General features: G+C 53.8%; 9 protein-coding genes across 9 annotated transcripts; 4 read left to right on the forward strand and 5 right to left on the reverse strand.

The window, feature by feature from the left end:
- Positions 1-1558: 1558 nt before the first annotated feature.
- Positions 1559-7370, reverse strand: BO79DRAFT_232271 (putative RNA polymerase II transcription elongation factor (Ctr9); the record flags this gene model as incomplete). The annotated part of the gene is made up of 5 exons (XM_025684216.1): positions 1559-4330; positions 4403-5274; position 5742; positions 6126-6441; positions 6505-7370. The coding sequence occupies 5 exons, from the start codon at positions 7368-7370 to the stop codon at positions 1559-1561; spliced, it is 4827 nt and encodes a 1608-aa protein (XP_025535386.1).
- Positions 7371-7973: 603 nt separating this feature from the next.
- BO79DRAFT_180857 (NADH kinase POS5) lies at positions 7974-9820 on the forward strand. Its single transcript, XM_025680111.1, has 4 exons — positions 7974-8141; positions 8203-8393; positions 8474-8588; positions 8653-9820. The coding sequence occupies exons 2-4, from the start codon at positions 8246-8248 to the stop codon at positions 9722-9724; spliced, it is 1335 nt and encodes a 444-aa protein (XP_025535387.1). The 5' UTR covers positions 7974-8141; positions 8203-8245; the 3' UTR covers positions 9725-9820.
- A 2299-nt stretch (positions 9821-12119) lies between these two features.
- Positions 12120-14914, forward strand: BO79DRAFT_232273 (serine/threonine protein kinase CLA4; the record flags this gene model as incomplete). The annotated part of the gene is made up of 4 exons (XM_025684217.1): positions 12120-12136; positions 12267-14280; positions 14343-14442; positions 14502-14914. The coding sequence occupies 4 exons, from the start codon at positions 12120-12122 to the stop codon at positions 14912-14914; spliced, it is 2544 nt and encodes an 847-aa protein (XP_025535388.1).
- Positions 14915-15717: 803 nt separating this feature from the next.
- On the reverse strand, positions 15718-18164 carry BO79DRAFT_180861 (uncharacterized protein). Its single transcript, XM_025680112.1, has 2 exons — positions 17959-18164; positions 15718-17896 (listed from the first exon to the last, which is right to left on the reverse strand). Exons 1-2 carry the CDS (start codon positions 18094-18096, stop codon positions 16016-16018), a joined length of 2019 nt encoding a protein of 672 aa, XP_025535389.1. The 5' UTR covers positions 18097-18164; the 3' UTR covers positions 15718-16015.
- Positions 18165-18391: 227 nt separating this feature from the next.
- On the reverse strand, positions 18392-20893 carry BO79DRAFT_180866 (glycine--tRNA ligase). The gene is made up of 2 exons (XM_025680113.1): positions 18922-20893; positions 18392-18848 (listed from the first exon to the last, which is right to left on the reverse strand). The coding sequence occupies exons 1-2, from the start codon at positions 20761-20763 to the stop codon at positions 18465-18467; spliced, it is 2226 nt and encodes a 741-aa protein (XP_025535390.1). The 5' UTR covers positions 20764-20893; the 3' UTR covers positions 18392-18464.
- A 203-nt stretch (positions 20894-21096) lies between these two features.
- BO79DRAFT_211308 (rRNA-binding ribosome biosynthesis protein RPF1) lies at positions 21097-22684 on the forward strand. Its single transcript, XM_025682999.1, has one exon. The coding sequence runs from the start codon at positions 21137-21139 to the stop codon at positions 22484-22486; it is 1350 nt and encodes a 449-aa protein (XP_025535391.1). The 5' UTR covers positions 21097-21136; the 3' UTR covers positions 22487-22684.
- On the reverse strand, positions 22685-24044 carry BO79DRAFT_202597 (class I SAM-dependent methyltransferase). Its single transcript, XM_025681657.1, has 2 exons — positions 23821-24044; positions 22685-23745 (listed from the first exon to the last, which is right to left on the reverse strand). Exons 1-2 carry the CDS (start codon positions 23970-23972, stop codon positions 22857-22859), a joined length of 1041 nt encoding a protein of 346 aa, XP_025535392.1. The 5' UTR covers positions 23973-24044; the 3' UTR covers positions 22685-22856.
- A 1425-nt stretch (positions 24045-25469) lies between these two features.
- On the forward strand, positions 25470-26358 carry BO79DRAFT_211310 (aminoacyl-tRNA hydrolase). Its single transcript, XM_025683000.1, has one exon. It carries the CDS (start codon positions 25494-25496, stop codon positions 26262-26264), a length of 771 nt encoding a protein of 256 aa, XP_025535393.1. The 5' UTR covers positions 25470-25493; the 3' UTR covers positions 26265-26358.
- An 85-nt stretch (positions 26359-26443) lies between these two features.
- On the reverse strand, positions 26444-27993 carry BO79DRAFT_211311 (amphiphysin-like protein RVS161). Its single transcript, XM_025683001.1, has 6 exons — positions 27770-27993; positions 27624-27674; positions 27472-27517; positions 27328-27401; positions 27105-27252; positions 26444-27032 (listed from the first exon to the last, which is right to left on the reverse strand). The coding sequence occupies exons 1-6, from the start codon at positions 27780-27782 to the stop codon at positions 26579-26581; spliced, it is 786 nt and encodes a 261-aa protein (XP_025535394.1). The 5' UTR covers positions 27783-27993; the 3' UTR covers positions 26444-26578.

Genomic DNA, 27993 nt, shown 5'->3' on the forward strand with positions numbered 1-27993 from the left:
AAGTATAGGTACTATACTTATCCTCCTCCATCTTTGTGCAGATACCCACAGTAAGACCATAATGGAGAGCCCCATTGAGAGATAATATATCGCAGATAAGAGAAGCCACACACAGAGACAGAGAGAGAAAGAGGGTCGGAGAAAGAGACGGAGCAAGGAAGAAAGAAAGAAAGAAAGAAAGAAAGAGAAAGAGACTGACCGAAGGGAAAAAAAAAACCCCTCTCAGACATACACACACGCACAACCATCACTACAAAGAAAAATCCCACCACCGAACCAACAATTTCCCTCACACACACACACACACACACACACATCTCTCCCCCCAAAACTAGCCCCCATCCACATCTCAAATCCTCAAACAAAACAACTAACTTCACACATCTCGCTTCAGCCCCAAAAGGCAGGCAGGCAAGCAGTAACAACACCACACCCAGCCTCCTAACTACTAACTACTACCACACCACTGTCTCAGATCCAACCTTATTAACCACCACTATGTCCATCCCTTTCTCTTCCAAGTTACACCTATCCTCCCCTAGCGTGTAGCACCATCCAACCCAACCCACCCACTTCCCCCCCTCCCTTCCCTTCCCTTGCCCCCAACTTCTTTCTCCATCGTTCGAAGGACTCCTGACGATCCCTGGTGTCTAGACTCGAGACTAGAGACCATAGGTCGTAGCCCAGCCCTTTTCCTTTCGCTGTTACTGTGGGTGGTGGGGGTCGTGGTGCTGGTCTAGTTTAGTTTTACTTTTAGTTTAGTTTTCTACTTAAGTCTACTGTTTTAGTTTTGTACCGAGTCAGTACTAAAACTAAACCAATTTTTGACTTGAATGGGAGGGAATCGGGGGTTGGTTTCCTTGATTGTTTGTTGATGCGTATCGTATCCCGTATGCGTGTATTTATTGTATGGGTTGGTATTTAGCTTCTATCTATATCTACTTCTATTTCTATACTCTCTATACATAGGTCGACTATATATATGATGCTACCTTACTTGTTATCTAGTAATAAAATGTAGGGATACCAATTATACTACTACTATACAGGTAGAACACCTCTTGTACACATTTCATGATATTCAATTGGACTTATTGCACATCTAACAGCATATATACTTGCTATACTGCATGCTTAGAGTACTTGGAAAGGGTCAAAAAGGCTCTACAAGGAGAGCCATGTACTAAATACTACTACACAGCACATCCATAACAGCATTAATGGCTCATTTCATGCTTCGATCATAGTATAGACAAATCCTGCCCCGCCCCCCCGTAGTGAGTACCGATATAAGTAAGTAGTAGCAGTAGTAATAATATCTGAAGTATCGAACATCCAATCCCAACGCCATCTTATCAAATACATGAATGGGAAGTTGGAATCAAAGGGAACAAAAAATAAAAAACAATATAGAGAAAGATAACAAGCAAGGCACAATCATCCGTAAAACTACATGTTCCTTTCTGCTCTGCTCTGCTCTCCTCCCCACCCAACAACAAGCTCCGAAAGAGGTAGTAGGTAGGTAAGTAAGTAAGGTCTAGATCACTCACTCACTTATTCACTCATCCTCCTTAAGATCCATATCATCATCACCACCATCGTCATTGAACAATCCATCATCATCGTCTTCGCCCCCATCGCCCCCAGTTGTGGCCCCTTCGCCCCCTCCTCCAGCCACCGCCGCCCCATTATCCTCATCCTCATCCTCATCTTCATCATCATCAGCCACTCGTCGACTGACCTTGGCCCGACGACGCTGCACCACATCCTGCTCTTCTTCTTCCTCGTCATCATTCGCCCCAGTATCACGCATCGCCTGATCCTCATCCCCGCCCTCCTCCTCGTCATCCGAATCCACCACCATTTCACTACTCTTGTACTTGCTCTGCTGCGCCTTACTACCAGACCGACGTTCCAGACGCCGGCGCTTCTTCGGCGCCGCCGCCGCTTCGCCATCGGAGTCCGGTTCCGAGCTCCTCTCCCTGGAAGGAGAATCGCCTCCATCATTGATGAAGTCGTCCTCATTGCGCTTCTTCTTGCGCTTAGTAGACGTCGTCCTCTTCTTGCGCTTAACCTTAGCACCCGTCTCCGACTCAGTGGTAAGTTCCGCTTCTTCACGCGCACGCTCTTCTTCCGCGCGCTGCTCCGCCAATCGCTGCGCTTCCTCGATCATGCGCTGCCGCTCCTCCGCTACGCGCTGTTTGCGCTCGCGCTCTGCTTCCTGTGCCTTGCGCACTTCTTCTTCGCGCTGGCGCTTTTCGGCTTCACGCGCCTCGCGCGCTTGTTGCAGCTTCGCGGCGTTCTTCTCTTCGTATTCCTTTTGGCTTTGGAGCGCGCGCTCGAGTTGCTTCAGGATGGTGCGGCCCATGTTGGCGCGCTGTTCTAGGGCGCTGGATGGGTACGGTGGGTTCTTGGCTTGAGCTACGCGGTTGAAGGTCTCCACGGCTTGTTGGAGGCCTTCAGCGGCGTCTTGGACATCTTGGACCGTCTTTTGCGTTTCCGGGAGGCCGTAGGTGAGGGAGGCGATTTGGTTCTGGACGAAGGCGACGTTGAATTCGAGGTGGACTTGGCCCGGTGCGACGGAGTGGGCGCGCTGCGCGTAGTCGAGGGCGGTTTTCATGGCCTGCAGGTTCATCTCTTGCTTGCCCTTGGCAAGCCAGACGCGGCCGAGGCAGGCGAGGATTTGTGCGTCGCGGGCGCGGTCTTTGGATAGTGCGGCTTCATAGTGCTCGATCGATCGGGTGTATTGGCGGAGCTCGGCGTAGACGTGGCCGAGGTTGAGGTAGACGCTGGCGTCGCGTAATGTGTCACGGATCTTGGAGAAGATGTGCACGGCGGAGGCGTGGTCCTTTTTGTCATCGACAAGGGCGATGGCGATACCTTGGGCGGCGTATGCGTTGCGAGGGTCGAGTTGGAGGGCCTTGTCGAAGAATTCGACGGCTCGCTCGTACATCTTGCGCCGCTTTTCTTTATCCTGGTCGCTGTCGCGGCGCATGTCGCGCGCTGTGGACAGGTGGATGTTACCCATGCCCGTCAGGGAGTATCGGTCGTGCTTGTCGTAGTATTGCAGGGTGTGTTTGTAGTGGCGCTGTTCGTGGTCCTCGGCCAGGTTGGCTGCCCGCTTCTTGGACTTGCTGAGGTACCAGCCGAACAGGGCGCGCACTTCCAGGTTGGTCGAGTCGGCTTCGTAGAGCTTGGCCATCTTCTTCGGGCCCTCGTCTGTGGGGCTCTGGCGCAGGGCGATGTACGTCAAGCGCGCATTGGCTTCGGTGTAGTCAGCGTGACGTTCCAGGAGACCCTGGTACACCTTCTTGGCTTCTTCCGGCATGTCGGCTGCCTCATAGGTCCGGCCCAGGTTGAAGCTGATGGTGGTGACGAGCGCGTCGGTGTCGAGCTCGCTTTCATTTTCCTTGGATCGGACGCAGGCATCCAGCGCTGCTTGGAACATGGTCCGGGCCCTTTCGATCTTCTCAGCTTGATACAGGAAGCATCCCATGTTGTTAAGGAGTTGCGGGGGAAGGTGGACGCGGAGAGCTGCCTTGACCTGCTCTTCATCTTCGACGCCTTCGGGGCGCTCCTCCTCTGCGACCTCTGCGAGCTGCATCTCCTCCAGCTGGGTGAGACACTGCATGCTCTTCTCGGGAGCGCTCTGCTCGTACAGCCGGGCCAGGTACACCAAGACGGATTCGTCGGGCGAGATCTTCTTGGTCTCGTCCTTCCAGAGGGCGCGAACCGATTCCAGAAGGTTGATGGCCTTCTTGATCTCAGCCGACTTGTCTTCCTTGCTGCCGCTTCTCTGCGCAGCGAAGACCTCCTCCGCATGGAGCGCGCCGAGCAGAACCATGCATTCGGCATTCTTCGTCTGCTGAATGATCTTTTCGAGGCGGAACTTGGCTCCGTCAAAGTCCTTGTTAGACACTTGCATCTGTACCGTGCCGAACTTGGCCGGGAGGTATCCCTTCTCACCACCGCCACGAGCCTGGTCGGAGCGGTTGTAATACTCCGCAGCGCGCGTCAGGTCGCCTTCATAGTGGGACTTCCGACCAAGGAGATACCAGCCATCGCTGGCAATCTGCATGACATCGGTGTGTTCGATGGCCTTACGGGCCAGGGTCTCGACGGTGGAGTAAGCCTTCCGGAGGAGGAAGTACCCGCCAAACAGAGAACAAGTCATGGGGTATTCCTTGTCCAATTTGAACGCCTTCTGCGTGTACTGAGTCATTGCTACCTTGTACAATGAACCGAAGGCCGGGTCTGTCGTGGCATGTCGTGAACTGTCGTAGAGATAGTATACTGCGAGGAGAATATTGGCGACCTTGGAGTCAGGGTTCTGTTTCGCAACAAAAAGTCAAGCGGTTAGTAAACAAGAAACTGGTACTAGTAGAATCTGTGTGGAACCCACCAACGCCAGAGCTCGCTCCCAAGCAACCTTGGCCTGCTCTTTGAAGCCCAACTGCCACAAGCAACTGCCGATACCAATCCGCGGGTCGGGATCTGTCAGACTGGGCATCTTCATCAGAACCTTCTGGTAGCCTTCCAGGGCCTCGGCGTATCGGCCAAGCAAGTATTGCGTTCTCGCGCGCCCAAGGATGGCCATGACATTCCGACCACCAAAAGCCTTGGACGACTCATCGAAGCACTTGAGCGCCTGCCGCAGCGATTCTACCCTCTCAGATGTGTCAACGGTGCCCGGGCGAACAGGACGGGGTGGATGTAGCGAGGCGCGCAGCAGCGACAGGACACCTCGCGCCAGGAACAGAGGGGGGAACGCCGGATTCAGTCGTGAAGCCTCGTTCAAAGTAGACGTCGCAAGTTGGAGATAATGATCCTTCGTCTTCGCCTCGGTGTACAATTCTCCCTCGGGGGCAACGCGGGGGGCATTCCGACTCTTCAGCATCAACAGCCAGCAAACCCATCCCAGCAGGCCGAGTTTCTCTTTCGTAGCTCCATGAGCGACCGACGCGAGACCTTTGTTTAAGATGTCGATGGCATGATCGAGTTGCTTCTGCTTGGCGTATGCCAGCGCGATCGTGACCCAAAAGTTCTTAGCGGCCTTTTCGTTCTCCAACAATGTGCAGAGCTCGGTTGGGTCATCTGGAAGAATCTCTAGGCTGACCTCGACTTCACTGTCGAGGGTGGACGCGGGAATGTCGATGGCGGAGGGAATGTCAGAGAAACGGAGATTGGGCAACGGGTTGGCCGCTGAAAGAGAATCGCCATTCGTGCCATTGGCGTGGCCATTCTGAAGGGACGCCATGGCGTGTGCGGGCACTGCTTTGAGCAATGTGTTGTGTTGTAGATGGGGCAATGGGAAGGATTGCGACTGTTTCGGAGAGGTGAAAGGAGCTTGGCTCGTAGTTCAGCTCAACTCATGATCGGGATGAAGCCAAACTAGAGTGGGGGGTAAAAAGACGCGGTTGAAAGAAGTGTCTTCTTGCCGGGTGACTAGCAAGAAGCGCGCTCCTGAAACTGTGGCAGTCAGAGGACAAAGCCTGTGGTTGCAGCAGATTGAGATCGATGCTTTCTGTAGCGCTCCGGAGGTTTGGCATGAGAGACAGAGGGAGAGAGAGGCTGGCCGGGCCGAGTTTACACCGCCACCGCCCGCCAGCTGTGGCTTGTCATTCACTCACTGGCACTCTCCGTATGTTTGTGTTTACACAGTGCCAAATTATTTTCAAATCATTAGAATATGGTGGAGAATTAATATTATAGCTATAGATGGTATGCAGAGGCCATCATACGCTGTATTGAAATTTTGTCAATAATTAGTGTTTCACGTAATGCACCTGCTCGGTGCTATATATGGATTACACTAGAAAGCTATATCGATATCGTAGAAGAAGAAATCAAAAACTGCCCCATGACCACGTCCAAAGCAATATAGTGGAGGAGAGAGGCATCTATCCAAGTGAGACCCATCACGCCAGTAACTGAAAAATAGTCATAATAATACTCTAAGCGCATCTGCTCATGTCATGCAACGGGTTGGTTAGAGTGTCGGTCATAGCACATAACGGCAACATCGATCCACGGCCAAGAAGGCATTTTCCACATTAGAATCCCAGGAGCTTGGGCAATTTACAGAGGAAAACCGCGCCTAGAAGCACCATGAATATCCGGCCAACCTCGGTCCAGTGTCCCAACCGCACATGTGCCTCAGCATACCCTGCAGCCGCGGCAGTCTTCCGGTCCTCGAATCCATGCCCAACCTCGATAGACCCAGCCAGCTCGGACGGGAACCTCCCTGTCTCGTAGTACTCCTCAAGCAACTGATCCTTCTCGGTCCAACGCTCGCGGAGCCACGAGTCAAACTCTTGCTGGTCATCCAGAGGGATCTCGGACACGGCAAAACGTCTCCAATGCATATTGACCGAAGTGGGCGGTCGCCCCTGCAGATACGTCGACCGAAGGGTAAAGTACTTGTCAGGTAGATTACCCTTTCTGTTGAGGAAAGTGGTTAGTGGAATGCTCATTCGCTTGCAAGCAAGCGCATCGAGTACTTACGGAGGTCCTTCGTAGGCTACGGTGCAGTCATAGACCCACTCCACTGTCCCGCGCAGCTGCTGTAGACAGAAAAATAAACCAGTGGAGCGGGGAATCAGCTCATGCTTCAAAGGGGAGAGTCCCTGCTTTGCGGCATACTCTGCACTCCGCCGCCTGGTGTTGATGGATAGGTTCGTCCCCTCAGGAAAGATCAGAAGCCACATGGGGTCATATTGCGGGGACCCTGACTGCGATCCCGTATGCTGAGTCTTCAGCTTCTCCAATCGATGTTGCAGACGGGGCTTGTCGGACAACCATTTGCGAGCCATGAAAATAAAGCCGTAAAAGGTCATACCCTGGCCGATAATAGGAATGTACTTCAAGGATTCCTTAAGGATGATGAAGATGCGGCCGTGCATCGTATTCGTGTATGCCACCCACCACAGATAGATCCAATCAGTATACACCTGGTGATTGGCTATGAGGACCAATCGCTCTGGGAATTGGGTCTTTAAGCGCCCATCCTCTGCGACGTGGACCTGACCCCGTACACTCTTGTCACCGCTGACTCGCACAAAGGTAGGACAGCCCCATTGAGTGAGAGCCGTGATGACCAAGCCAAAGGACTGCTTTGTGTATGCCATATAGGAATAATACCAATCCTTGTTTATCACGTATAGAGGGGAGCCGATGACCTGGGTCGCTAGGATGGCGACGCAGCAGCAGTTGAACCATGTGGCCAGGAGCAAAGAGCGGAGAAGCTGCATCGCAATGCCATGCTTCAAACGGGGTTCCTCATCTTGACTGTCGGAAGGCTGCTTCTTCGGAGCGGCTGTGTGATTCAGTTGAGGGTCATGCTTTCGTTGTCGAACCTCGGAGGTATCCATGATGAGAATCAGTTGTTGGCGACGAGGCGTTACGAAGGGACTTGCAGGCCAACTATATAAGGGAGGATAAAGTTCTAGAGATAATGGAACTGGATCGGGCACTGATTAGCTTTCCCAGCCTTGAATCACGCGAGCAACCAGATGCAGCACACTGTACCAGGAAAAGCGGTGTCTGCCGGAAGGCCAGCAGTGTTTGTTGTAAGATCAAGAGGGATCGGAGGACAAAGGGACTAACGGAAGCCGGACCTATACCGGGGGAGTAATGATAATGTGGGAGATGTAAAAATAAAGTAGATTCAAGCCATGTTTTGGGGGAAGAATACTTGAGAGGGAGAGAGAGAGAGAAAGGAAAGACGGGAGAGAAGTTTGGTTCCTGTCTCGAGGGAGCAGGAAGCTTGAGCCGGAGCACAGCTCTCAAGTGTCTCAATAGTGTGTGGGCGCATGATCAATGATCTCCAGTCAAAAACCACTACGTCAGTTGGCCCGGCCCTCCCCTCAAGGCGGTCAGCGGAGATCCGGGGGGTCTCGATCGGCATCACGCTTGCAGGACTCTTTTCGACGCTTCGGAGATAGATGAAATTTCTCCACTGTGCATGATTTTCATTTTCTTCCTATATATGTTTCTGTTTTATGGACCAGAAGAATCTTACAGAAATTGGGAGAATATAGATGCGGATGTCTACACCTCCCAACTAAACCTGCATGTCGGGTCCCGCGCAACTTTCTCTCATATGCTACTTTGGAACAATGAATCAGACCTAGATTGATAATGTGAGCGCTCTAGTCATATCTTAGAAACAAGTCTCGAAGTGAGCTGATATCATTCTTCTAGAAGAGCGTGCATGGTCTTTTTCGATCTCATCAGCTACTAAAAAATGTATTTTGCGAGTATGCGACCACGGCTTGCTCATGTCGGGCCTCCGGTTCGGATGCTTTGGTCACGGAACTTTTCCTCCTCCTCACGACGTTACGAGATTAGAGATGTTGCAACTCTACCAAAACGACTGATACCAAAATACCAAGGTGTGCGTCAACGCAGTGTCGTCTGCGAAATATCTTCAAGCTCTTCCTGGTATGCTGACCTGCTTGTGCGCCCCGAGCAGAATCCCAAGAGGGCGATCTCCTTTCCCTCCAATGGCCAGCCCCCCCGCGGAATATCTTCGTCGTGAAGAAAGACTATTCTCCGGCCATCACTGCCTCTCTAATTGAATTTGCTAAGTACGGAGTCCCAAAATCGGCTGACCGAGAAGTCATGGATGCTAACCCCTCACCGGCAATGCAGTCATGCGACATCTACCTACCCATCGGCCTCGATCATTCTAGAACCCAGTGTCGCAGAGGAAATACACTTGTCACTTCAGTCGCCTGTTTACACCGCCCCTCTCGACCAACTACGACCGGCATTGCACGATAAGGTGGATCTCACCGTTACTCTCGGGGGAGATGGTACAATCCTGCATGCCTCGTCCTTGTTTGCCACGTGCTACAACGTCCCGCCGGTGCTGTCATTTAGCATGGGAACATTGGGTTTCTTGAGCGAATGGAAATTTGCCGAATACAAGCGCGCATTCCGCGAGGTATACATGTCAGGAGCCGGCGTTGGGGATCGCGCGACGGTGCTGGGAGACTCCCGGCCAGCCTCAGCCGACGAAGCACTGGATCTGGAAGCGAATCCTACTGGATGGTCCTCGGTACGGGGGAAGTCGATGGGCTTAACGCGCGGCGCCCGAATCTTGATGCGCAACCGACTGAAGGTTGGGCTCTTTACGGCAGACGGCAAGCCAGTCCAACGGGAATCCACATCAGCGGCCATGCCAAACGTCTTGAACAACCAGGGAGTATACGTTATGAACGAGGTGCTCTTGCATCGAGGCAAAGAGCCACATTTGGCGGTGCTGGATGTCTATGTTGGGGGCCGGTTTCTGACGGAAGCCGTGGCCGACGGAATCATTATCTCGACACCGACGGGTAGCACAGCATACAGTCTGAGCAGTGGAGGCAGTATTGTGCATCCACTCGTGCCCGCGGTTCTACTAACACCGATCTGTGCGCGGAGTCTAAGCTTCCGGCCCTTGGTGCTGCCATCCAGTACTCCGATTACTCTCCGACTGAGCGAGAAGAACCGGAGTCGCGAGTTGGAGGTCAGCATTGACGGGGTGAACTTAGGGCAAGGGTTGACCGCGGGAATGGAGGCAAGAGTATGGGACGAAGAGATGCGACATGGCAAGAATGAATGGCAAGGAGGCGTGCCATGCGTTATGCGAAGAATCACCGGTGGGGAAGCACACGATGGATGGGTTGGAGGCTTGAATGGGTTGCTGAAATTTAACCATCCATTTGGTGAGGAACGCTGATTCAAGTACTCACTATGATTGACTACACACCACATATGCTTGTACAAACCAGCGAAGTGTATGGGTGGCCTGGAAGAGGAGGGTTAGGAGATAAGCATGTAGCATAGTTAATGACCAAAATCTGTATGAATAGACAATTATTCCACAATGCCTTTTTAGTAAACGAGGTGATGCATGAAAGAAGCCTTAGTTCCATCTGCACATGCAGCAGCACCACAATTGACATGGACTGTTGCTGAAGCGAGCTGCTGGTCTGATCCAATCAATTCCAGTGCAGTTGGGCTTGACCTGAAAAAAGGGGCGGGAAATCAGGGCCGCTGGTGGGCCTCCCTTTCTTTGCGACCCTCTCTCTCACTCGCTCTCTCTCCGTCTTCTTTCTCGCTGTTGGAGACTCGAGACCACCGACCCGTGGGTCCCTCGGTCTCTCTATCCTCACTGGTGGCTGTTACTTGACCAGGATTCTATATGCAGGGTATGTGCCCGTGTGTGGCTTTGTTGGGTGAGGATTAGGATTAAGATTTCATGCTTACCCATTTGAATTTGATTTGGGACCGCAAGGAGACGCTGAGGAGCCCTGAATAGCTTCAAAGACTAGGAGAATTTAACGATTAGCATGGCTTGTCGGGGCCATCCGCGCGGATGATGTAATTCGGTCCTGGCCATTAATCAATCTGATTCGAACCGACAAGCAACTGCAATCCAAGTGGAGTGGGCTCTGGCGTACGCTTTTTCTGGCTCCCCTTAATCTGGGTCCCGTTGGCCAAGTTTCTATCTCCGATTTGACGCATGCATAGCATAGTAGTTAGTGATTTAGAGGGACAATCAAGGAAGTGACCATCAATCAATCAATCAATATATAGGGATTGCGACAGTAAGGATGCATCCTCCTCATTGCCTGAGGGGGGTCATTGAAACTACCTACCATTCATCGCCCAATTGGACTCTTTCTAGGGCTAGACTTGATAGTACTATGATGACCATCCATTCCATTGGATAGGAACTACTACTCGATTAATCGCTTCTCGGAGTTGCACTCGCAGTGAAATGCGTAAGGGCGCTTCTTTTACTAGGATGGAGAGGTTAATTGTGCATCATCACAATCAGGGGAGAGAAGAGCCCTGGCTGTTTGCTGCTTCGGATTTAGCTTTGTATATGAAACCACCCAAGACATGCCCACGACAATCCATTATGATCAAAGTCAAGGACCCATCGATCGTTGTTTGGTGACCCTCTCCTACTCTGTTTGTGGTCAACCAACAGGAATATTTGAAGTAGTGTATCCCAGGGGGGGCCGAAGACAGTATTTACTTCTACCAAAATAGCGATTGTCAATTAGTTTATCTTTGCTGGGTTACTTTGTAAAGTAGTCAATTCCTCTGCTTCCTTGTCTTGTTCTTTGCTTTTCCTCCTTTCCCCTCCTTCCCCCCAACTTCATTCTATCTTCCGGGGCTTTTTCAGTGATCTGCTTCACAGGGTTGAAGAGGAAGCCCATTACCATCCCTCCAAAGAGATAATAATAATATTCTTGAGGAGAGTTAGAGCCGTGCGCCCCTTGGAGCCGCGGGTGGTGAAACCTCGAGTGCCTTTTGTTCAACTCAACGGCCGGCCTTCCCTTTTTGCCGCCTCCTGTTGGTGCTCCTTCTAACTTCCTACTTACTCCCTCCCTCTTCACAACCCTCTTCTCTCCCTCTTCCTTATCCTCTTCCCCCCTCTTCACGTCTTTCATCCTCTTTCCTCCTCCTCATCTCTGTCTTCTCGTTACTCCCCGTGGTTGTATCGTGACTCTCGTTTATTGTTTGCACACCCGCCACCTCCTTTTCATCTGAACCCCAGCACGCCTCGGGTACCTCCCTCTGCCATCGCCTGCATCTCTCCTGCATTGTGTACTTGGCCGCCTTGGTTGGTAACCGCTGGTCTCACCGCGTCTGGATATTGGGGTTGTCACCTTCGAGACGTGCAGTTCACGCTCGGAGCTTCCTCGCGGGTGCGAGGCTTCTTTTCGGCTTGAAGATAGGCTTACAGTTACCCCTCAAGGTATGTTTAGATGTTCAATTAGCTCTGGTCGCTTTCCTTGTTCCACTTCTATCATCCCGCCGCCTATGGAGTAGGTGGTGGAATATAGTTCCCTTGGGGAAGAAGAGGCTCTACCGCATCCACGGGTCACCAGATTGACAGACCCAGCCTTGCACATGCCACAGTTCTCATGCTGACTGGCCTGCAGTGAACTGCACCTGGAGATTAATCTGGGTGTGTTGTCGGGACCGCCCTCCCCTTCACATTGTTTGCTCCGTGGATTTCACGGTTGCCCCCCCCCCCCTCATCCCTCATTCCCCCCTGAGGAACCCCCCTTCCCCTCGGGAGTTCCGCGTCTCGGTTTCCACTCCGGCCCAGCTTAATGGCCTCTTATGAAAAGTGAGCCAGACTTCATTTCCTTGTCCCCCTCTTTCCTACCTATCCACCCACCCCCTTTGGCCCTTCAGCCCCGATTCACTCACAGGTTCTCGCCTGTGATCAATTCCGGGCGCTGCTGACGCGCCCGCAGGATGTATTCCCCAGACCAATTCATGAATCCGGGGCCTGCCCCCCGGCCCCCAGCCGACCGCCCACAACTCAACCTGCCTACCAACCCCTCCAACAACGTGGCTACCTCCTTCAGCCAGATGAGTCTGAATTCCCCGAGTACCCCCGGTCCGGCCAACCTTTCGCTGTTCCCCAACACCAGCACCCCGTCGCTCACGCGCACCAAGACCGATCAGTCGGGCGGAGGAGGCGTCACCGTTATCAAGGAGGGATACGTTCGTTGCAAGGAGGACAAATTTCTGGCGACGTGGAATCAACGATACTTGATCTTGCGCGAATTCCGTCTCGACTTTCTCAAGAATGAGACGGGGAAGATCGTGCTTTCCATTCCGCTGACGGCGGTCACAGGCGTCTCGAGATCGGAGGATACTCGCATGGCTTTCGAGATCATTCGTCTCGCCAACCCCAAGGACGCGAATTCAAAAACCGCCGTAATCACCCGCGATGTGCCCACCAAGAGCATCACTTGCGAAGTTAAGAGCGATGACGAAATTTACGACTGGATCGACAAGATCTACGAGCGCTGCCCTGGTATGGGAGGGGTAAGCAACCCCACGAACTTCAGCCATCGTGTTCACGTCGGATTCGATCCGCGCACCGGCGCCTTCGTGGGCTTGCCGCCAGAGTGGGAGAAGCTCCTGACCGCGTCCGCAATCACCAAGGAGGATTACAAGAAGAACCCCCAGGCCGTCATTGAGGTGCTGGAATTCTACTCGGACATTAAGATGCGCGAGCAGAACCCTCAGTACTACGCTGGGCTTTCCTCGCCGGCGAACCAGCAGGCGAAGCCCTTCAGCGGCGGCGGGTCCGTGGGCAACTCAATTGCACCCCCAAGACCCCCGCCGCCTGCTCCCGCACAGCGTTTGGACAGCGGTGGCCAGTCGTACTCCAGCCAGTCCCCTGTTTCGTCTCCTTCACAGTCCAAGTCGGATTCCGATCGTGCTTTGGAACAACAGCAACAATTGGAGCGGATGAACGAGTTGGCGGATAAGGAGCGTCGCCGTATGGAAGAGGATCGTCGCGCACGTCAGCGGGAAGAGGAGCAGAACCGGCTCGACCAAGAAGCATACAATGCCTCTTTGCCCAAGACTCGCGTCCCCTTGGCCAAGCAAGAGCTCGGGGGCTACGGCCAGTCCTCCGATGATCGTTACAAGCCCAGCCGCCCCGCCCCGCAGGCCCCTGGCTCCTCTCGCCAGGAGCCTCCGCGCCAGCTGACAGCTCAGCGCCCTGCCCCATCCGCTCCTACCGCCGGACAGCGGCCTGGAGACTACGCCAATGGCTCTGCCAGGGCTGAGCAATCCTCTCCGGGCTCCAGACACCCGGCTCAGGGACAGTCTCCTGCACGGGCTCAGAACAATGGCGTCAAAGCGCAGCCGGCCCAGGGCCCCCCTCCCAGCAAGTTGCCTGCTCCGGTTCAGCCTGTGAAGCCCCTGAACATCGCGAACAAGCAGACCGCGAAGACAAACGTCCCCGATGGAGTCCGCCAAGCCGAGGCTGCCCTGAGCAAGAAGGCAGAGCCCCGCCAGAGAGAAGTGCGCATGTCGAACATGAGCGAGAACGAGGTCATGGATCGCCTGCGTTCTGTCGTCTCCAAGGACAACCCGAACGAGTCTTACAGCAAGCAGCGGAAAATTGGACAGGGTGCCTCCGGATCCGTGTATGTGGCACGCGTTAAGGAGCATGCTACATCCGGCGTTGCGCGGGAGCTTTACCGGCAGTACGGTCCCCGTACCCAGGTGGCTATTAAGCAGATGGATTTGCGTAGTCAGCCTCGGAAAGAACTCATTGTCAACGAGATCATTGTCATGAAAGACAGCCAGCATGCGAACATTGTCAACTTCCTTGACTCGTTCCTGCAGGAGCAGAGCAACGAGTTGTGGGTTGTCATGGAGTTCATGGAAGGTGGTGCTCTCACGGATGTCATTGACAACAACCCGGTGATCCAGGAAGATCAAATTGCCACAATTTGTGCAGAGGTGCGTGAATAAACATCAACCATAACCGGAAATTTGATACTAACTATGGGAACCGCGAGCAGACCTGCAAGGGATTGGCCCATCTGCACAGCCAGAACATTATCCACCGTGATATCAAGAGTGATAACGTGCTTCTTGACCGGGCTGGTCATGTCAAGATTAGTGAGTAACCCTTCCAGTTCTCTGATGACCATGGGGGATCGAAGCTGACCACTTCTTAGCCGATTTCGGATTCTGTGCTAAGCTTACCGAGTCGAAGAGTAAGCGCGCCACAATGGTGGGTACTCCATACTGGATGGCGCCCGAGGTGGTTAAGCAGAAGGAGTATGGCCCCAAGGTGGACTGCTGGTCATTGGGTATCATGGCCATCGAAATGATCGAATCAGAGCCCCCTTACCTCAATGAGGAGCCGCTCAAGGCGTTGTACCTCATCGCCACCAACGGCACCCCTCGTCTCAAGAAGCCAGAGAAGCTCAGCAAGGAGCTCAAGTCGTTCTTGAGTGTATGTCTCTGTGTCGATGTGCGCAGCCGCGCTACCGCCGATGAATTGTTGGCCCATGATTTCCTCAAGTTGGGCTGCAGCCTCGCGAGCCTGGCGGAGCTGCTCCGTTGGAAGAAGAACAGCGGACAGTGATAAACTGTGGAGAGGAGAATGTGCAATGGCGATGTTGGTAGCCACATGGTCGCTGCCGGTTGCCTTGTTCCTCTTATAATTTACACCAGATCTTGTTTTCACGCACATATGGGTCACATTTACGCGCCTCCGGTTGATTTTTGCTGCCCCCTAACGACCTGCATTGCAACTCGATTTCTACTTGTGATATCCGCATTGCACAGCTCTGTCGTCTGCAGACTCGGCATAGGTAATTTGGCGTTCTTTCTTGGAGTCGATTCCCCTTTGTGATTCCTCTTACATTCGCAACTAATCTGGTTATCCCACCCTTCCCGCTGTGCGGTTCCTTGATGCTCCGAACCATGCCTGTGAGAGCACTTGATGTATGCGTGCAGCTGATCTTTGGCTGCATCTCTGAGACAAAGGAATGCAAAAAGAAGAGAGATCCGAAGTATGATGCACAAAAACTGTGTCTCCAAGTACTGAAGATCGATGATGAGCTGAAATGCTCTGGTAAATGAACATGCACCAAAAACCTGTTTTGTTACCCTCATGTACCCGGTCATGTTTGTTTCAATTGACGAGTCCATGATGGAATACTTGCATTGTGAGCAGCTATTTAGCAGCTACGTCTGAATGGTATAAAAAAGGAAGAGAAGAAAAGATAGGAGGGAAGACAAAATATCGATGGTCGACTGATGCAGCTAAAAAGAAGCGAGCTAGAGGACGGTACTTGGGAACCAGGGGACTTAGTAAAAAAGAGGATACTATATTTCTTTCTGTGATCATAATAACTACCAGCGGCCCACGGGTCAATGATAATAGTACAGTTGAATGGAACACGGAGCATGATAGCGTACAATCATAGGTATAGTAGAAGACCAGAAAGGCAGAAAAGGAAAAACAAAAAAAAGGAAAAGAGCTATTCATAAAAAATCATCGGCACCAGCAAGCACCACATCCAAGAAGGGCAACATGTGCAACGTAAATAACCAACCACAACCACAATCATACCCACCTACCATTACTTGCATCAGGCCTACATCCACGCATACATACACACATACCAGCCATGATATAGAAGAAAAAGAAAAAGCGGGAACAAAACCACAAGAAACGGCATCACAACTCCTCGTGAATGGGCACTTCCGTACACAAATCCCCGAACCTCACCCCCTTGAAAATCGACTCCACATCAACATCTTCACCAGATGGCTCGTAGCCCGCTTGCGTGAGCTGACTGATCCACCGGTGTCGAGTCTCCTCGGAGAGATCTTCCCAGATATGGATACCCGAATCGGCCTCAGAGGAAGATGATGAAGATGGATCAGTCGAGTCAATCCGGAGGGTATTCGTCTCCGGATTGCAGTTTATCAGGAGGGATTGACGCCCCTGCTGCTGCTGCTGCTGCTGCTGCTGCTGCTGCTGCTGGAGATCATCCGAGGAGAGTAGGATATCGTTCAGTGAATGGATTTGGGCGGGGTATTCTACTTCTGGGGGGATGGGAATAGAACTGGTAGTAGGGATAGATGGAGAAGCAGACGGAGAAGGAGTAAAAGGTTCATAAGGGATGGCGACAGCATCGCGGATACTAGGCGGTAACCAGTCCTTCGCGCCGAGGTAAGGAGGCATGGCGCCACGGATCTCGGTGAAGGCCTGGAGGATGAAGCAGACGGTGAGGATGGAGAGGATGGCAGCGAAGCTGGAGGTGAGGTTTGTCCAGATTTCGGAGTCGCCGGGCATGGAGAGGACGTAGCGCGGGGAGCGGCTTGTCGGGGGACAGGGGGATAAGGGGAGGGTATGGACGACGACGGTGTTGCCCATGCTGACGGAGGCGAGTTTGATGTATTGTGGGGGGGTTTCGGGGGAGACAGGGAGAGATGGGGTGTGGAAGCGGGAGAAGCAGAGCTTGGTCATGGAGAAGGGGTGGACATCGCGGAGGGAGGTGTAGGTTTGGAAATGGTTGTAGCGGTTTGTGGAGGGGTTGAATTCGAGGGTGAGGAGCTCGATGGATTGGTCGCTGCCGGAGATGGCGATGACGGCTTGTTGTTGGTTTGTGGTGGGGTCTGGGCTAAGGAGGCAGGTGTCGAGACCGAGGCCGATCTTGATGGTTTTGCGGAGCTTCTTGCGGCGGAGGATGGATGCTTTGGCGCCTTTGGTGGTTGGTTCTTTGGTGGTGGTGGTGGTGGTGGCTATGGCGGAGGTGATGATGGCGGGGCGGAGGTCCAGGAGGACGAGCTCACAGCCCTTGCGGTCTGGGGCGTTTTGGAGGAGGAGAAGGCTGGTTGAGGAGAGGAAGCGGAGGGCGCGGAACTTGGGGCGCATCCGGGGGGAGCCCTTGTCGGGGGTGGGGGTGGTGTAGACGCATTGTACGTCGGGGGAGGCGTTGGAGCGCGTGTCGGCGGAGATGGTGCAGATGCAGATGTCGACGCCGTTGGTGTAGGCGACGCGGAATTGGCCCTTGTTGTCGGGGAGGGGGGTGAGATCGACGTCCTCGGCTTCCTCGTCGCTGTTGAGACGAATGCGTCCGATCACGTCGGATGGACTGGGGGTGGGGGTTGCGCTGAAGAAGACGATCTCGCCGGCCGGGGCGAGACCGGTAGCGATGGCAGCGACACGCGGGGAGGTCGAGTCGGATTGCCAGGGGGAGAGGCGCAGGGTGCGCTGGTAGGTGTCGGGAGAGGCGGCGGAGGAGGGGCCTTTCACGGTGCGAAATAGTGATGTTCGTGAAAGCGCGGTGGTTTGTCCATTGTTCGTTGTCTTCTCGTTTTCCTTGTTGTTGTCCTTCTCTTTCCGGGTGGGATGATCAATGCGAAAGGAACGCAGATGCTGGTTATTGCCGCGCTTCTGCTCCGCCACGGAGCTGTTGATGCCGGCGAGGGCGACGATGGCTTCGTCGTCAGCTTGGACGGCGGCGAGAGAAGTGACTGAGTCCTCATCGCGCGACAAGTTGATGTCGACAACTTCGGAGATTTCGGAGCGCTTGGAGGTATTCAAGAGGGCCTGGGGAATTGACGCGTTAGCATGGAGCTGCAGAAGTATACTTTATATCAAGAGAAACTTGCGATTTTGTTGCCGACACCACTACGGCCTTCACCACCTCCTCCACCGACCAGTAGCAAGCCGTGATGACGCGGGTCGAAGTCGGCGGCGAAGAGCGGGCATGAGAGAGTCAGTTTGGCCGAGGGAATGGAGGGAGCCATGTTGGGCGGGTGGGATCCCGGGGGATGGATCGAGTTCAATCCCCGAAAGATGTAATTATTATCTAAATGGCACGGGAAAGAGATAGGTTGTAGGAGGGGGAGAGTTGCAGAAGGAGAAGAGAAGGAGAGAAGAAGCGAAGAAGAAGCCAGAATGACGAAGCGGAGAGAGAGCATGTCGATCTCTTGGCGATCGGCCGAGGCTCGAATCGATCCCCATCGTTACTTTTTTACTGCCAGCAACTTTATTCTAGATAGATTTTTTTATTCTTCATGCAATCAATGAATTGAATATGGTCTAGGGGCCATTCTTCAGCCCATCTAAATAGACAGCGTTCTTTTGATTTAAATTAGACAAATTCTCTCTCCATCTACTCAACCTCCTGGCCAGTGAACTCGGGCAGGCGCTTGCGCACATCCTCCCAAGTCTCCTCACCCTCCACCAGGGACTTGATAGCCTGGGCAATCTCGTCCTCGCTGGCACGAACCTGCTTGGTCGAGTCACGGTCACGCAGGGTGAAAGTGTTGTCCTTGACGGACTGGAAGTCGACCGTCACACCAAACGGCGTACCCAGCTCGTCGTTGCGCGCATAGCGCTTACCGATACTGGCGGAAGAGTCATCCACACGGTTGGACACTCCCATGCGACGCAGCTTAGTCGTCAGGCGCTGCACCAGCGGTGCGAACGACTGGTGCGTCGACAGCGGCACGATCAGCACCTTGGTAGGGGCAATCGCGGGAGGGAAGGACAGGACCTAGCAATTCATCCATTAGCATCACGAATCAACCATAGTAAAAACAAAAGTCAAAAAAGGGAAGAAAACTTACACCACGGGCCTCATCACCCTCACGGGACCAGTAGACCTGCTCAATCATGCTGTACAGGATACGACCAATACCGAACGAGGGCTCAATGACATTAGGCGTGTACTCGCGCACATTCTCCACGCGCGTGCGCTTCTCAATCTTGATCAGCTCCTTGTCCAGCTCAACCTTGCCGCCAGCGACACCCTCAACTTCCACCTCGATCTTGCCGGTCTGCTCGAGGTCGAGCGACAGCTTCTCGCGCAACTCCTGCGACAGAGCATCAATCGCCGCCGTGACGGTCTTGCCGTCCTTCTTGAAGCGGGGACCGAACTTCTTCTTGTCCAGGTCAATCTGCCACTCCTCCACCTTGAGGGGCTCCGCCCGAGTCTCACGGACAACGAGCGGGGCGCCGGTCTTGTTCTTGTGCACGGTCAAATCGTAGGCACTGCGGTCAGCGCAGCCCACACACTCGATCCAGCCGTAGCTGGTCTGCAGCTCGGCATCCCAGCAGTCGGTGGCGTAGTGAGCCATCTCGTTAGCCATGTGCTGGCGGAAGCGCAGCTTCTTGGGGTCCACACCCAGCTTGAGCAGGAACAGCTGGATACGAGCCAGGAAGTAACCCAGGGTCTCGTTGTCGACCAGGCCAGTCTCGACGGCCTTGCCGATGGTCATCTCCTCGGTCTTGGTGCTGCCGGACAGCTGGATGTCGCGGTTGAGCAGGGTCATCTTGACGTCCTTGACCTCCTCGAAGCGGGCGTGCTTCTTGCCACCCTGGGGGTCGACAAAGTGCTCGATCTCAGCCATCAGGAACTCACGCACCCGCAGCAGACCGGCGCGCGGGGAGATCTCGTTCCGGAACGACTTGCCGATGGAGGCAGAGGCGAAGGGCATAGACTGCTGGTTGAACTCGAGCAGCTTCTGGAAGTTGAGGAACTGGCCCTGAGCGGTCTCCGGGCGCAGGTAGCCGGGCATGTTGCTGCTGGGGCCGATCGAGGTCTGGAACATCAGGTTGAAGGCCACGGGGGGCAGGAGGTTGCCATCGGTGGTGGGGTTGCGGATGTCGTACTTGGCGATGATCTTCTCGAGTTCGGGGCCGTCGAAGTTGTCGATCTGGGCGAGGGTCTCCTCGTACTCCTTGACAACGGCGTCATCCAGCTTAACCGCCTTGGTCTGCTTGACCTTCTTCTTCTTCTTAGCCTCCTTCTCCTCGTCCACCTCAACCTTTTGGCCACGGGCCTCCTTGTCACCCTTCAGGCGGGCCTCGAGCACCTCCTCGACCAGGTGGTCGGCGCGGAAGATTTCGCCGGTCTTGGGGTCCTTGCACATCCAGTCGGCGAACTTGTCGACGTGACCACTGGTCTTCAGGATCTCGTGCGGGGTGAGCATGGTGCAGTCGACCTCGAGCATGTCCTCCTCCAGGACGAAGTGCTTGCGCCACAGATCGACAATGTTGTTCAGGACGGCGCAACCGGGCGGGCCATAGTCGTAGAGGCCGGAGACACCACCGTAGATCTCAAAGGAAGGGGTATAGAAGAGACGGCGGCGCAGCATAGAGTCCAAGACGGACCGGTCGACGACCTGGCCGGTCTTGGTGGAGAGGGAAGCCATTTTGGTGGACTTCTTTTTGGAGGACGGCTGAGGGAGATGATGTCGCGTACGGGGGAGGGAGGTGGAAAAGGAACGGGGAGGAAGAATAAAGGAGGAGGAGGAGGAGCTGGCGCAAGTGGGGGGAAGACGAAAAGCCAGAAGTTGGCGATGAAGAAGACGATTGGGATGGCGGGGACAAAAAGACCGAAAAGAGGGACCCAATGCCCGCCGACACCTCAGGCCGCCCAGCCGCTGAGCGCTGCTGCAGTGACTCATCCGCCTGCCCTTTTGCTCAACTCTCCACCAATCCACAAGTTTGCCGTCGATAAGGAATGCGGAGACAAGGGACTTATGCGGGGCTGTAATGGCCTTGATTCTCTTCCGGCGAAAATACCCTCCTTTTTCTGCCAAATAATCACGAAAAGGAATCCAATTCCTGGCCGATCGCGAGAAAGCTGAACTTCCCTTCATTTCCCAATCGAGCCGCGCCCTGGCTGACTCAGCAGACCTATGCTCACCGCCGGATGAATACTTGATCCGCCAGATTTTTTTGGATAGCCCAAACGGGTAATCCAATATTGATATCTTCATTTGCTTCGACTCAACTACTTCCTACCCCTCCATCGTTCACCCCCAATTGCAGCAAACGATGGTTTCGAAGAAAGCTTCCCACCGGCCGCCTCCGGGCGTCGGCCTCGACGCAAAGCCCCGCAACAAGATCCAGCGCAAACTCCTCCATATCAAGCGCAAGCGCGCCAAGGACTCTACTCGCCGTGCCGAACGATATGCCTTCAAGAAGGAAGAGGCCAAGAACCCCAAGCTGAAGGAGGAGCGTCTGAAGCGCAACATCCCCCTGACTATCGACCGCAAGCGAGTCTGGGATGACGCCGGCAGCGACGTCGAGGACGGTCTGGGACTGAGCGTGGACGTCGAGCGCATCAAGCGGCGCAAGCAAGAGGAAGAAGAAGAGCTGAACCGGCCCCTGAACGAGGACGATCAATCCTCCGACGCTGAAGAAGAAGGATCAGAGGATGACGAGGACGACGACGTGGACAGCATGCTCGCCAGCAGCGACGAGGAAGACGAAGACGCCTCGGACGACGACGACGAAGACTCAGACTCAGACTCCGGCAAGAAGAAATCGAAATCCTCCTCCGACTCGACTCGCGGCCGCAGCAAATCATCCCTTCCCACAGCCACAGAGCGCGCCACCAGCCCCTCCCAATCGACCAAGAGCACCAACCTAAATCTCGTCCCCGAAGCCCTAGCGTCCAAATTCCCCTCCCTCTTCAGCACCGAGAACCCCAAGTCCCCTAAGATCCTCATCACGACATCCCTCAACTCGTCCCTTCACCACGAAGCCGAGCTCCTCACCGACCTGTTCCCCAACTCCGTCTACGTCCGCCGCACGCGCCACCGCTTCGCGCACCAGTTCTCCATCCGCGAGATCTCCAAGTTCGCCACGAACCGCAACTTCACGGCGGTGGTGATCCTCCGCGAAGACCAGAAGAAGCCCGCCGGTCTGGACATCGTGCATCTCCCCACGGGACCCATGTTCCACTTCTCCATGACGAACTGGGTCGAGGGCAAGCGCATCCCGGGTCACGGACGCGCTACGGACCACTGGCCCGAGCTGATTCTGAATAACTTCCGCACGCCGCTGGGTCTGTTGACGGCGCATTTGTTCCGGACGTTGTTCCCGCCGCAGCCTGATATTGAGGGCCGGCAGGTCGTGACGGTGCTCAATAGTCGTGATTATTTGTTCTTCCGTCGTCATCGGTATGTGTTCCGGGAGAAGAGGGAGACGGAGAAGGCGGTTGTGGGTGCCGATGGAAAGGAGATGAAGGGCGCGGAGGGGATTAGAGCGGGTATGCAGGAGTTGGGACCCCGGTTTACGTTGAAGTTGCGCAGAGTTGATAAGGGGATCCAGAGAGCTAGTGGGCAGGAGTGGGAGTGGAAGGGACAAATGGAGAAGACGAGGACGAAGTTCCAGTTGTAGTTTATTCTTTTCTTCATACTTGCTTGGTATCTACCCACCCGCTGTTGTCTTTGTTTTGTTTTGTCTAGCCTGTTGATGTTGTGCTCGACTGCATTGGGTTCGGGGCGTTAGGATAAAAAAGGTCTCTTCTGTTGTTTGTTCACTTGCTTTCTATTTGTTGTATGTACGTTGGAGATATCACATCTATATGGACTGTGCGAGAGAATAGATACAAAAAGTCTGAACTGTCTCCATTGGAGGTTATATCTTTCAAGATAAAGCCTGATCAAAGTCCATACCGATCCACGGTATGGTATAAGTGATAATAAAAATCATAATCATAAGGTCATCAACAGAACAAGAAGAAAGAAATAGATATCCACATATCTGCTCACGTCAACGGCTTCCGCCCCGTCACGATCTTCACCCTCGCACTAATGCGATACACGCCTTGCAAGATTTCCGCACGCACCTGGTCACATAGTTCGCGCACTTCCTCCGCCACCCAGCCATACGTTGTGGTCAGGGCACGCAAACTATATGATTCCAGGCCCTCCAATAAGGCAATGAGGCCCATCTTGCCGACGGTTCGGTCATGCGGCGACTCGGGCCACAGACCGATGGGGAACGTGTACTCGCGGACATCGATATCGATGAACCCCTGGGCACGGAAGAGCGCGGGCTGGAGATGGCTCAGATCGCGCAGATAACCTGCCGAGTAGTCTGCGGAGCGAAGGGCGGAGGCAAAGAGACGTAGGTAGGAGTTCGGCGGGAGGGCAATCATGGTTTCAGCAGCGAAGTCGGTATCTGCGACTTCGAGGTAACCGCCGGGAGCAAGGTGGTCAAAGGCTTGCTGGTAGATAAAGGACCAGTCGGGAAAGGCACCGGAGAGGCCGCGGAGGTGGATGAGGTCGAAGGGGATGTCGTAGGCCCATTCGTCGCGGGCGTCGTCGAGGTGGAAGGAGAGGTTGGGGAGGTCGACATGGCCGAGGGCGTTGTCGAAGACGCCGATGTCAGAAGCAATGATGGTGCCGTGGGGGTAGGCGTGGCTCATTTCAATGGCCCAGTCACCGGGACCGGTGCCGATGTCGAGGACGCGAGGCGCATTGGTAACTATGGGGGCGGCGGTTAGATGACCGTCTAGGAGGATGAGGTAGATCTGGTGGACGATGTTCAGACGGGTTCGTTCGGGTTCATCGTTGGGCATGTGGTATGAATCGTTGGGGTAGCGACGGTTATTCTCTTCGTAGATGTCGAGCTGGTGTGTCTCGTACGAGTTGCTGGTGGTGGTGGTGTATGGTTAGCAACTCCACTGGGGGTTGGCATTGCAGGATACCAAGAAAGGTATTGCATACATGGATGCTTCGTCCGAGTCTGCGTCTGACTCGGAGTTGGACTCGGGATCCGGAGGAGGCTTGGTCCATGATTGCTTCTGCGCATTCTCGCTCTCGTCAGGCTCGACGATTGGCTCGGTTTGGCCCAACGGCTGGAGATCTTTTGCCTCCATGACATGACGAAGTTGAGAGGGGTGTTCGGTGAAGGGTGTGGCGTGCTCGGGTTTATAGAGAAGCTTCTCTTGAAGACAGAGGCCAACGTCAGGCCCGATCAAGCTTAGGGCAGCACTTTCTGTAGCAACTCTCAAGGTGCAACCACAATCAGGATCATACGAGGCCGTCAAACATGTGCCACGAGTGCTAATAGCGAGCTTCACTGACACGTAGGAGGTGAATAGTTCATCGTTTCTGTTCCAGCCCAAGACCACAGGGAGGAAGAAAAAGCAAAGATGGCGGAAGATGCCGAGAATGACGCAGTTGGTCCAAGTAGTGCTGGAGGGACAAACACGGAGATTTCTCAACGGCTTGGGGAGCACGAGAAATTGGACGACGGACCCCGGATGGTCGAAATATAGTACATTGGCTGGCCGAGTGAGAGAACTCGACCAGGTGGGCTGTGAACAGTGAGGGAGAGGAAGAGTAAAAAGCCGGAGAAAAGAATGGAAAGATGGCATAGAAGCTATGCCAGCTTAGAAGGGCAGTTGATCAGCACCGAGGCCGTGATAGACGAACGACCCAAGGCCGCTGGACTAGTTCGTGCACCGCGCATGCTGAGAGGCCGAGAGAAGTCTCTAGACCCATCGATGCAGAGGCAGACTGGAAGGCCCCGTTCTGATCGACGGGAACGGGCCAGTTTCTGGGAAACCAACTGCAGTGCGACTAGGCAAAGCACACGAGACGCCATGCAGCCAGCGGTCCTTTCATTTCCCCGTTTTGTGGCAGCCGGGGTGGTCGTTCCCTAGTCCTGGGTCGATTTTGGCCCGATCGCCTGGCTTAGTCTGGGAATGTCGGGAAAGAGACGAGACGCTTAGGCTGATAGGCTAGAGGAACAGTTCGGGCGGTCATCTTGTAGTTTGTAGCCTTGTGAGTTCTGTTTTTAGTGCAGTGTGGCGTCTGGCACAGCCTGACGCTGAGGTTGTAGGGACAAGGGTTTGTATGGTATTTGGTCGAGCATTTCTCCACATTAGATCCATAGGTAGCAGCTTTGCTATTAGTTAATTACTAACAGTCAGATATGTGAGTCAGAAAGTGAGTCAACTCAGCGGGATAAGCATGCAAGTAAATCGGGTGGTCCTGTTGATAGAGGTAAGAAAGAAGTATACAGTTCCTGCGATGATGAAATGAGAAGCAGTCAGTATAGTATAAGAAAGATCCCCAAACCCACACCAGTAAAATGATGATCTCAGAAATAAATCATCATACCCACACAAGAAATATATGCCATGGACACCAATCCATCCCAAAGAAGTGGAAACAGCAAAGCAAAGCGAAACAAAAGCAAGTTCCCGTCGATGCATGAAGCAGTAGGGCTGCACAGCGCCCAAACCACGGAACAGGAACAGGAACAAGAACATCATCATCACCACCAACAACCATCCGCAAAATCCACCACCACCACCACCACCACCACCACCACCACCACAACTACTCCCATCCCCCTCAACCACAACCCCGACACCACATCCATACCCTCAATGTCCACCCCTCCCCCCCTCAAAACCCCCCGCCGCTTCCTCTTCATCGCCTCAATCGGCAATCCACGCCCATACCGCACGACGCGACACAGCGCCGGCCACATCCTCCTCGAAGCCCTGACGCCACTTCTCCCACGCCGAGTCCCTCTCGTGGGCACCTCTCCCAACAATGGCAACATAATCAACCCATTATTCTACAAAACCTACACGAGCCCATCATACATGAACGAATCGGGTCCTAAACTCCTCCGCAACTTCCAATCGTGGCTCTCATCCACCCAGACAGAAATATACCAGAAGATCGTGCAGCCGGGGAATGTACTCTCCACAGACCCTACATCAGACGCTACATCAGCAGCAGAATGGCATCTCCGGGGCGCTGACCCGACAACCCTCCGAAACTTCTCCCCGACACTAGTCATTCTACATGATGAATTGGAGGCGCCGCTGGGGAAAGTCCGGGTGAAGAGAGGCGGGCCCGAGAAGGCGAGTTTGAGGGGACATCGGGGATTGATTAGCTCGTTTGAGAGTTTGAGGGGCAAGGGGATGTATCCTCCCAATCCGAAGAAGAATGTACTTGGGGCCGGGGTGGATTTGTCGGTCTTGAGGATTGGGGTGGGGATTGGGAGGCCCGAGACGAGGGATCGAGGGGGTGTTGCGAAGTATGTTCTCTCTGAGATGAGTGAGCAGGAGTTGAAGGCTGTGAGGGCTGCCGCGGGGCCGGTTTTGGAGGTGTTGGTGGATGAGTTGTATAGGGATGGTGCGGAGTGATTCTTTTTGGGGGATCTTTTGGTGCTTATGGCAGTTGTATGATATTGTGACTTATTGTGTAATTATAGATAGATCAGATAGAGGTGGTTTAGAGATACCCTTATATTATTAGAATTGCTTTTTCCTCTGCAGCCTACGCTTTCATCTACGTGCATATGGATTCGACTCAAGAACACTCTCAAAGAAATAGTGTTAACAATAATACCAAGGCTTGGATGCAGAATGATTAAAGCGGCTATCATCGCACGCAATTAAAGAAAACAGACAAGCAAAGAATTGAACTCCACTCCAAAGTATCACAAACGAACAGACTATCAGACCGTGCCTGCTATGCTCAAATCCCGAATCTCCTGCAACACCTCTTCCACCCGGTTGTCCAGGTCTCCCCGAGCATACTGATCTCTCGTCTCCGCATCCAAGTACTGTTGCACCTGCGCCATGCGCGAGTATGCCTCCGCGCAGAACCGCAGTTGAATCTTCACCAGGGCCTCGAAGCTAGGATCCAGGTACGGCACTCGCAGGTCGATGAGCTGGGGCAGTTCAGTGAAGAGCTGTTCGTTCAACTGCTCATACGCTTGCTTGGCGATTTCCGTCTCGCGCTCCGTCCGGGGCAGTTTCGTCGCATCCTTATCGGGCTTCTCAACCAGCTTCTTGACCTTGGCGCGCATCGAATCGTAATCGAGTAACTTGTGGTTGCGCTTCTTGATGCACTCGTTGATATCCGGGAAGTAGGCACAGAACCGAGAGATGGGTTCCAACACAGTCGAGCTATAAAATACCAGTCAACCAATGAGTCGCCACGCCCAAAAGGGTGTCCATAGCAATGACTCCAAAACGTACCGGTACGGGCCGTCCAGCGCCTTGATCGTTTCCGCATCCAGATCCTCCACGGCCTGCTTATAACTCCGACTCACTCCGTCGTTGGTTCCAGCATCACCATAGAAGGCATCAATAGTCTCGGCGATCCGCATCTGCGAGGCAGTCATAGCTATCCATCACCATCCAACGTCAGCATCCGCCTCCGCATCATACCCAATATAGCGACCGGGGTATCAAAACACACCTCGTAGCGAATCCAAGTATCCCTTTGCCTCTTTCTGTAACCGATTTGCGGCGGCTTCCATCGTCCGGTACCGGCTATATCGCATCGTGTCCATGTCAGTCAAACAAGTTGCCTCCCCTTTCCAATCAGTCGGACAATTCATACCGCTCTTCAATCTCATAATCGCGATCACTTGTGCGCTCCACATGTCCTGTTTAACCCAAGCCAATGCGTCAGTATATTTCTTGCAATACCACCAAGCAATATGTCGTAGAGGTATTCGTCCCCGACTCGAGCGGGGTTGTGATCCAACATACCCGTCTTCATCATCACCTGCGTGGTAGCGCGGTTGACATTTTTCTTGAACCCTGTAGACCCGGTCAGAATGACAATTCAGGTAGGAATGGGTGCCTGTACGGCGCAGGATCCATCGATAGGTAGGAACGGGGAGTATTCAGCGCACCTGCCCAGGACATGATGGCGACTTCAGTAGCGGTCGGTCGGGGGGGGTCCGGTAACCAGTTAGGGGGTGGGGTGTGTATGTTCGAAATCAAAGAACCGGTAACTCCGTAGGTGGAGGACAAAGTGGGTTACTGAATATAGTAGACGTATAATGTGAGGAGAAGGGGGGGGAGAGAATAGACACAGGGTTGATTGAATGAATGCGAAAGGCCCTCAGAAAGCAAG

The sequence above is a fragment of the Aspergillus costaricaensis genome (assembly GCF_003184835.1).
Source record: "Aspergillus costaricaensis CBS 115574 unplaced genomic scaffold BO79scaffold_39, whole genome shotgun sequence".
Taxonomy (NCBI): domain Eukaryota; kingdom Fungi; phylum Ascomycota; class Eurotiomycetes; order Eurotiales; family Aspergillaceae; genus Aspergillus; species Aspergillus costaricensis.

Excerpts from the sequence above, each read along its gene's own strand:
- BO79DRAFT_180866 (XM_025680113.1), bottom strand. The coding sequence starts at position 20,763 with ATGAGTCACTGCAGCAGCGCTCAGCGGCTGGGCGGCCTGAGGTGTCGG. Across the intron at positions 18,849-18,921 it reads AGGGTGATGAGGCCCGTGGT|GTCCTGTCCTTCCCTCCCGC; the intron begins GTAAGTTTTCTT and ends ATGAATTGCTAG.
- BO79DRAFT_211308 (XM_025682999.1), top strand. The coding sequence starts at position 21,137 with ATGGTTTCGAAGAAAGCTTCCCACCGGCCGCCTCCGGGCGTCGGCCTC.
- BO79DRAFT_211311 (XM_025683001.1), bottom strand. Across the intron at positions 27,518-27,623 it reads GCAGGTGATGATGAAGACGG|GACATGTGGAGCGCACAAGT; the intron begins GTATGTTGGATC and ends TGGGTTAAACAG. Across the intron at positions 27,402-27,471 it reads GATTATGAGATTGAAGAGCG|CCGGTACCGGACGATGGAAG; the intron begins GTATGAATTGTC and ends GATGCGATATAG.
- BO79DRAFT_180857 (XM_025680111.1), top strand. The coding sequence starts at position 8,246 with ATGTATTTTGCGAGTATGCGACCACGGCTTGCTCATGTCGGGCCTCCG. Across the intron at positions 8,394-8,473 it reads ACTGATACCAAAATACCAAG|AATCCCAAGAGGGCGATCTC; the intron begins GTGTGCGTCAAC and ends CGCCCCGAGCAG. Across the intron at positions 8,589-8,652 it reads TCTCTAATTGAATTTGCTAA|TCATGCGACATCTACCTACC; the intron begins GTACGGAGTCCC and ends CCGGCAATGCAG.
- BO79DRAFT_211310 (XM_025683000.1), top strand. The coding sequence starts at position 25,494 with ATGTCCACCCCTCCCCCCCTCAAAACCCCCCGCCGCTTCCTCTTCATC.
- BO79DRAFT_202597 (XM_025681657.1), bottom strand. The coding sequence starts at position 23,972 with ATGGAGGCAAAAGATCTCCAGCCGTTGGGCCAAACCGAGCCAATCGTC. Across the intron at positions 23,746-23,820 it reads GACTCGGACGAAGCATCCAT|CAACTCGTACGAGACACACC; the intron begins GTATGCAATACC and ends CACCACCACCAG.
- BO79DRAFT_180861 (XM_025680112.1), bottom strand. The coding sequence starts at position 18,096 with ATGGCTCCCTCCATTCCCTCGGCCAAACTGACTCTCTCATGCCCGCTC. Across the intron at positions 17,897-17,958 it reads GTGGTGTCGGCAACAAAATC|GCCCTCTTGAATACCTCCAA; the intron begins GCAAGTTTCTCT and ends TCAATTCCCCAG.